At 46.8% G+C, this 8,532-nt stretch overlaps 1 protein-coding gene across 2 annotated transcripts; it reads right to left on the bottom strand.

The window, feature by feature from the left end:
- COQ3 (coenzyme Q3, methyltransferase) lies at positions 2,235-7,541 on the bottom strand. 2 transcript variants are annotated; one of them, XM_021389664.1, is made up of 7 exons: positions 7,393-7,541; positions 6,966-7,053; positions 6,599-6,751; positions 6,353-6,452; positions 5,004-5,246; positions 3,809-3,968; positions 2,235-2,536 (listed from the first exon to the last, which is right to left on the bottom strand). In XM_021389664.1, the coding sequence occupies exons 1-7, from the start codon at positions 7,499-7,501 to the stop codon at positions 2,340-2,342; spliced, it is 1,050 nt and encodes a 349-aa protein (XP_021245339.1). In that variant the 5' UTR covers positions 7,502-7,541; the 3' UTR covers positions 2,235-2,339. The 2 variants fall into 2 exon arrangements, with proteins under 2 accessions (XP_021245339.1, XP_021245340.1); XM_021389665.1 differs by lacking the exon at positions 7,393-7,541 and adding an exon at positions 7,206-7,370 and having other exon boundaries at positions 6,569-6,751.

The following is an 8,532-nucleotide window of genomic DNA, read 5'->3' as shown; positions in this document are numbered from 1 at the left end:
TACTTACTCCCTTTCTTTTCCATTCCCCAGGGAATTAATGCAGGGTATTTGCAAACATATGCACAGACATTTGTAGGTTCTGTTAAAGTGGTCTAAATAAGACTTAATCACAAGGGAACAATGGACAACGAGATAGCATAATGAAACATCATGGAAACTTCAAGTTCTGTTTTTACTTAAAAAGAAAATTAAATGTGAATCTCTTCTGAGGATCTCATACTTCTCAGATTAGGCTGGGGTGCAATTAACATTTGAATTATCTGAAAGGGCAGTTCTACAAGAGAGGTTGAGCTTGCTGGAAGCATCCTGCCCCTCGAGGGGCCATGCTGCCCCAGCCCTGTCTCTCCACGTGGCTGCTGCAAGTCCTCAGCAGTGGAAAATTCAGCTCCTAGAACGACACAGCCACCACTACCCCCAAAAAAGAACTGAGAAAATAATTATTTACTGGGCAAGTGAGCTGAATCAGAGTGCAGACAACTCAGACAAGCTTCAGATTCAGTAATGCAGTGGGACTGCACAGACTAGGCTGGGAGAGCTCAGACACCAGGAGCCAAATCAGAGCTAGCAGCTGACACTGGCCAGAATGACAGTGTGCTCTGTTGCACCTTTTAGACAGATCAGATCCTTGCTCTGATTGGCTGTGTTGCAGAAACAGATGGCTGGGAGCAGGAGGTTCAAGGGTTAACAAACAAATCAATGTAGGAGCTGGAAAAAAAAAGTCATTTTTTCCTCAGTCTCAAGGCAGGAATCACTCTTGCCTCACCCCTCGTCCCAGGTGCTTACCTGTTGCTATAACTTTTCTTTTTTTCAGCTTCCTCCTACCACTACTCTTGTAAGCCTCAAAGCTATGGCTTCATACTTAGAAACAACACACAACAGGAAAGCCAAAGACTTGCAAATTTATTTGACTTAATTTCTGTCCACTTCAATAGCACCTACTGCATTTTCACAGCAACAGGCTACAGGGACTGTGCCACCCATGTAAGCTCTCCCATTTGACAGGGTTTCTATACACTCGTATCAACAGTAGATCAGGTGCCCATACCGAGGTAAGAGCCCTACATAGTGCCTTCTTCATCACTGAACTCTTCACATGAAGTTAGTTTTCCTTCCCAAAAGCCAAGCTATAGCATAGATATCACAAAGCAGAACTTACTGTCACATAAACGTTCACAGCAGAGAATCCTTTCAGATTTAATACCTATGAATTACTATTATTTCCCTTATTAATTAACTATATTCTTATATACCTCATCAGATCCAACACAAAACTTCGATACTGAGGTGTCATGGAGTAAAGCAGCAAGAATACAAACATGTAACACAGTAATAAAGCCCACCAAACCTCTGCAACAGGTGAAATACCAAAGTAACAAAAAAAGTTTCAGTTTGCAGGAATGAAAATTAAGGAACAGCCAGGACACCTCTTTGCCTACATATAAGCTAAGGGAAAGCAAAGGAGAGAAGGAAAGAGATACAACCATAAGCAGACATTTTATTTAGAAAGTCCTGTTTCAATAAACAATTTTCCTTATGCTGGTACTAGAACTTCACAAGCGACTAGGTATGGCATTCCGATTCTAGGATAGACTGCTAATGTAACACGTATCTAGCAAAAAGCTCCAGTTGCTTAGTAAAGTTCTACTTGCAGCTTTATTTTCCTTTATTCGAGTACAGGGAGAAGGTTGAAACAGGCACAGATAAAGTCACCTTATGGTGATGAGACTTCTGGCAGCAGAGGCACTCAGGGCTAGAAGACTCTCCTCCCACCGCAATGATCAGCTGTAGAAATAGCACAACCCAACAGCAAAACGTTGCTACTATTCCTTCTGCATCCCTCTTCCCCATTCAGGGAGAAGGCATACTATGGAAATAAGTGGTGATTGTGGTTGTTAAAGGTACGTGTATTTTAACAAGACTCAGCTGAGTAACTGAAATGTCTAAAGCATCTTATTTCTCATACATTCTGTTTTCCAACTCATCCTGCATTTAAGCTATCATTCTATGGAGAGCTGAGTTTTCCTCAGATCCCACAAACATCTTCATCCATAAGAAAGAGCCTTCTCAAAGTTATCAAGGGAACAATTTGAAACTACTACTTTTTTTTTTTTCATAAAAATACTTACTTTTCCAGAGCTTTGCTCACTTCAATCTTAAATGATTCCTGAGATAACAGGCACTTGTTTTTCCTGAGACTGCCCTAAAATATTTGGCCAAAAATGACATCAGCATCATTAATGCAAACAGCAAGCTTGTTGTTACAAAAGGCTTTATTGTGCTTGTCTGTGTAAAACCTTTTCTGTTCCTGGTGGCAGTCCATCAGCACACATCTCAGCTGGTCACACGCTGGTGCCAGCTGTGGCCGAGCACTGTTCACTTTCCTTCTCTGAGAGAGGCTCTGTTTGGTTTGTCTGTGCCTGACTCCCAGATTTCACAGCGTGCAGGGCATAGTTAATGCTTGTGCTTTCCATCCAGCTCCAGGACCCAGTGAGGGGGTTGTACAGCATCCCATTCACAGTCTTGACAGAGAAGCCATCTAGAAAAGTAAGAAGGCATAAAAAACCACGTTTTCATTCTGAGTCACTGCCACATCAAACACTTTGGAACAGCAAGCCTGAAATACACTTCTTCCACTTGTGGAATTGCACTTCACAAAGCAGTACTCTACAAACAACCACATCTGGGTGAATGGTAGTTTTTTTTTTTTTTTTTTTATAGGCAGACACGTTCTTCAGACTGACACCACATGCTTCAAAATCAAAATGTGACCATGTCTTTGGAAGGACTGTGCAGATCCCCCTATGAACATGAAATATTAGAAAGGCAGAATAGTGCAATCAGGAACTTGGGGCAAGCAAGGAGCGATTTAGCACTCCCTGTTGAGCAGCTCTCAGTTCGGTGGGTGCCTCTGCCATGTCCCAGTAGGATGCAGCAGACAAGGCAGGAAACAAACACTCAGTCAAAACAAGTCACTCCACTGCACCTGCTTCTCCTTTTCAGAAGAGAACAGGAACAAGCACCAGCACGTGAACCAGGTCGTGATCCTCATGGCATCACTGGAAGGTGCTGTGCCGAGGCCTTACCAAGAGAATACTCATCTTATAGTTCAAATTCCCTACAGTGAACTAAAGGAGAGTGATATATTTGGTGAGAGGATTTTAAAGCATCTGTTGAGAAGGAGGGCAATGAAGCAGAACTCTTTCAAGCTAGAATTCTGCCTCCTTGAAAAGCAATCAAAACACAGCTGATTTGTTCAAATCAGCATGGTACAGCTTCTCAAGAACTGATTACCGCATTTGTGGTAGGTTTCACCTTCACACTCTTAAAGAAATCTTTTAGTAACATAATATTCACAAAGAGCATGAAGCCACAACCAAAAATAAAACACCTTCTCCCAGCAGGAAGACGACAGACAAAGCAGTGCAGCAGGGCAGCTCTGGAGCGCCAATTTAGTCATTTTCTGAAACCTGACCTAGAAGATATGAACCACTTCAGAGTGTACATCCTGCCATCAGAATAGAATGGAAAGCCTTGGCCTTCTTGCTTCAGCTGTCCAACAGTGGGGCAGCTGTAATGGTGATTTTGTTCGAGTATTCTCCGTGTTTGTACAACCCCATTCAGTTTATGCAATAGCCAGCGAGCAGCAGTGTCTTTAACCCAGAAAAGCTACTTAACATCTGACTGGTAACTCACACAGGAAAAGCTGTGTACTGCCCACAGCAATCGCCCCAGCTCTCTTATCCCCTCACCACTCCCACAGCGAGCACTGAGTCTCCTGCATACTCCCATCACCCAGCCCGGTACTCACTTGCTTCCAAGAGGCGCTCCAGATCCTCTGGGGGAACAAACTTCTCCCACTCATGTGTTCCTTCTGGTACAATGCCTGCTATTTTTTCTGCAACCACAATTCCCAGGATATAGGACAACTGTGTTTTATTGATTGTAGTAACGAACAAAGAACCTCCGGGCTAGTTAAAATATTAAAATGTTAAATTAGAAAAACATCTACTTGAAAATGCATTTTACATTTACTCTCATTAAAACTCAAGCTGTCTGTCTACAAGCCTATATGCTACAAGGTAACATAACATAAAAATCTGAAGGGTCTGAAAACCATTTCCTTGCACAAAAGCCATCTAACGAAGTCACTTATAATACTGCCCAGGCAATGGATAAAAGAAAGGCATAAAGTCAATACAATACCTGTTGTAAAAACAAAGATGTTTTGGTTTTTTTGTTTGTTTGTTTGTTTTTTAATTAAAACTGAAGTACAACGTGCAATACTGCTTAATTTATCACACTGCTGAATATAGTGCTCACTTTGATGATTACGGGGACAAAATCCAAAGCCAGGAATGAATTCTAAGTATTTAAGAAACTTTTTGGTAGAAATAAGGGATAATTTCTATGTCCCCAAATGGCTGAAAATTAGTTAAGGATTCAATTCAAATAATCTATTCCTTCTGATGACCAGAAAGACACATCAAGAGATCAGAGAGATGCTGCTTGCATACCAGGCCTACCACCCTTCTTTGCAAATGAAAAGATATCAAAAGGGATAAAACAACACCTGATTATCTCTGAGGATCACTATGACCCTTTATAAGCAACTCAGGAGCCTCTTCTGAACCAGAAACATTATTGCAGTCAGTTTAAAGGCAGTTCAAGCCATAGCACTCAATCACCAACAGCACTGACTTGTTTTACTTCGATGAAAGAGGATGCAACCAGATTTTATTAAGGCCTGGATGCAAAGCAACATCTTAACAGTAGGTAATGCCACTAACACTTTCCTAAGGCAGGGCTGGGGAAATAAATATCCTGCAACTTCAGGTTCCTGAAGCGGGGAAGATGTATTTTCACCTCTGGAGCATGGCTCAGCCCTCATGCACCCGGGTGGAGAAAGGGATGTAGACAGAGGCGTTCTCAAATGCCTTCAAATGAAAGCCTCCATAATAAAAGAGAATAAATATTTCCAATAACGAAAGCAAGAACTCTCTTACCTTTAACACCCGAGAGCAACACTTGATAAACATTTCAAGGTCAGCCACATGCTCCACCACTTCAGAAGCTACAATTACATCAAACGTTTCCACAGACTCTTCCACAATCTCCTCCAGTGAGCTGGCCTTGTACTGTATTCTCTTGGCCAGAACTGGATCAAATGACTTGTGCTGATCCGCTGTTCTGATGTTTTCTTCCAGAGGATCAATTCCAGTAACTGAAGCTCCCAGTCTACCTAGGGGCTAAGAATACAGTGTAATTCATTCTCTGTGTGAAAACAATTTATTTAAAGGTGCCTTCAATTTCGCAGTATCCATAAATGGCACAGGCAACATCTACCAGGGAACAGGGCAAACACCAGTAAATGATGAGCTCCGGTCCAGCAGTTTCATATTAAATGTTAATTAAAGGGAAAATGAAAACATTTAGATTTGGTGCATTGGAGCAATAATTTTCTCTGACAGAAAACTATACACCGGAATATATACATTTAGAGTGTTTTTCAGAATAACTTCTGAATCCTCTTTGTTGTCCCAAATAAAGATTTCCTACCTGAGGGTATTGCCCTCAGGTAGAGGAAAAACAAAGGAGGAAAATCAACACAGTATGTAAAGGGGGAAAACAATGCCTTATTTAATTACTGTCATTACTTTCTTCAACATCCATTCTGTAACGGCAAATCCTCATATCTTTTTAATGGTTACTTAATATGTGATTATATCTGGAGCTTTCTCACTGCTGAGAACTAAACACTGATGTTTGCTAGGATAGCATCGGGCTTGGCTGTCACTCAAGCTCCTCCAGTGTCTTCTTACTCATAGGTCAACACCTCAGTCATCACCTCTTCTGAAACTGAAACAGGCTGCTGAACATGACCACATGTATGTTATTCCAACCCGAAATCCACCAGTTATTAGCCTGAGAGAGCCATGCAGCACACCAGTGCTGCACATCCTGTCAGAGAGCAGGCTCTTATTAGACCACAGGATTTTGCTCAGAACAAATTAGGAAAAAAAAAAAAAATGGGGAGAGATTTGGGTTCCTTTGCAACACTTCATTTCAGATGCTGATGCAGTTCCCAGGATCTCTTGGCCAGATCTGTGACAGTGAAGTTACAAACCACACATGGTCTACTGATGAGATGCAGTGCTGCTCAGAGCCTGTGCAACCATTTGGTTCCACCTCTCAGCCCCCAGGTTCTGCAGACCACTCAGAAGCCAGCACTGTCTGTATTGCTAACTAATGTACCACCAGAAGAGAAGAGCTCCTCCTCTGAGGATTAGAAATGAAACAGCATCATAGTTAACTTGCTTTTTAATGAGAAAAATGGAAGCACACGGTTTCTTGCCTCACTCAGCAGTCCACCACCGCAGCCAACATCCAGAATCTTGATCCCAGAAAGTGGGCTTCCCCGCTGGTAGGCGCTGCCCATGTTCAGCAGAGTGTCTCTGGAAGAAAAGGGCAAACATACAAGGTGGTTCAGTAAATGCAATATGCAGTTATCTTACATGCCGGTAATGGTTATACTTTCTCAGTGTTTTCTGAGGTTGCAGAGAAATAGTACCCATAAAAACACCCGTCTTCAAACCCACACCTAATAAACGGCACTCTGATGTCATTCATGGAATGCAGGGCTGAGTACTCTCCTTGCTCGTCCCACCACCTGTGTGCGAGGAGCTGGAATTTCCTCATTTCCTTTGGATCCACCGATGACTGCGAGGTGCTGAGCAGTCTCCTCATGGCGACCCTGAGCAACGAGAGCCGTGTTGTGAAACTAATACATGAAACACAGCGGGAAAACATTCTTCATAATCAGAGAATGAAAAAAAAGAGCCTTCATCAAACTCAGTATTTGTAGTATTTAGAAATGAATGTCAGGTGATGCCGTCACAACGTAAAATTAAATTGTTACAGAAAACGATAGCCCCTGTCACACGGCGTTAGTTCAGCCCCGTCCTTACGTGCTGCTGTTTAGGTCAGTCGGAGCGCCGCTGCGTTTCAGCCACGCTTTGCCATTACAGTTCAGGCCGGACAGGTCCCCGCGCCCACCTGCAGACACAGAGGGCGGCACTGAGTGGCACACAGCGGCTCCCGCAGCTCGCACGCTGGAAGCAACCCGGCCTAACACTGGCGCTCTGGGGCTCCTACACGCAGCCCTCGTCAACGCGCAGTTTAAATACCAACCGGTTATTGTTATTTACCTGAAGTAGCGATCGCTGCTTTATGGGTTTGATGATGGTTTTAATCTAAACTAACACCTAAATCCCATAGTCCTGATGCACTTGCCCGCCGCAATACCCGCGCAGTGCACGGGGATCGCAGGGGGCGGCACATGCGATTTGCAACCCCGGTACTTCCCAGAATATGCACGAGGACATTACTCAGAACCTTCCGTGCAGCTGGAACGCGCAACTTGGGAGAACTTCACACCAAAGCGTTTATTCTGACCACGCCTGCACAAAGACGCTCCCGGATAAAGCAAACCCAGGGCTCCCATCCCTAATTCACGGCGTATCAGAGCGAGGAACGCCCGGCTGCAGACTCCTTTGCAGGCCACGCACCGGCCGGAAAACGTCTGCGCCAAAGCCGTACGGGCGGGTCACAGCCTGCCCAAGGGCGCCGCGCCCCCCGGCCCGCTCCGCCTGCTCCTCCCGCAGCGCACCGCCTCCCGCGGCGGCCCTGAAGGAAACCGTGCTGCGCGGCACCGAAGCACCGCACCCGGCGGGGGGCCCTGCAGCGGGACCGCTTTCAGGCAGCGTCAGGGCCGTGGGTCCCGCAGCCGGGCTGGGTCCCGCCCGCTCGCCCCCTCCCTCAGCCCCTCTCCTCTCACCGCCCGCCGCCGCCGCCGCCCGCCGGCCGCTCGGGGCGCGGACAAAGGCGCGGAGCGAGGCCCCGCCGCCCAACATCGCCGCGCTCCGGCCCTCCCGCTCCGCGCGTCCGGCGGCAACGGAGGCGGCGTCGCGCCGTTCCGCCGCCTTCCGTTCCGTTCCATTCCGTTCTACCGAACCGTCCTCACCCCGCCCCCCTTCGCTGTCCACATCGGCTTAAAAACGCCGCGCCGCAGTCCGGGCGTGCCGTGCTGCCCGTGCGGGTTCCTTGTGAAGCGGTGGGGGTTTTCCAGCCTTTCCGCAGAGGGGAAGGCCGCCGTGCCCGCTCACGGGGCCGGCTGCTCCACGGCGTGCTGGCGAACTGCCGCGGCACAAAGGGACGGGGCCCGCACCGCAGGCGGCAGCGCTCCGAGCCCCTGCAGCCCGGCTAGCGCACCGGCCGGTGTGGCTGACGCAGGCCCAGCTAGCCCGGAGCTGCTGTGAGCGGTAACAGGTCACCCTCGTGCCCGGGCGGCAGCAGGACGCTGCTCGGCTCTAGCGTGCGTGGGTTTGAACTCAGCGGCTGCCATGAGCAGCGCCAGCAGCTGGGCGCTGAGAAAGCAAGGCGGCTCCCCTTCGCCTTCTCCATGTTTGTCTCTGCCGTGGCTAAATGCATGGTGAACTTGCAGAGTGTGTGTGTACAGCTGCGCTGCACTGGCAG

The sequence above is a fragment of the Numida meleagris genome, chromosome 3 (genome assembly GCF_002078875.1).
Source record: "Numida meleagris isolate 19003 breed g44 Domestic line chromosome 3, NumMel1.0, whole genome shotgun sequence".
Lineage (NCBI taxonomy): Eukaryota > Metazoa > Chordata > Aves > Galliformes > Numididae > Numida > Numida meleagris.
Note: the sequence above shows the minus strand (reverse complement) of the source record. Positions and strands in the feature narration are given on the sequence as shown.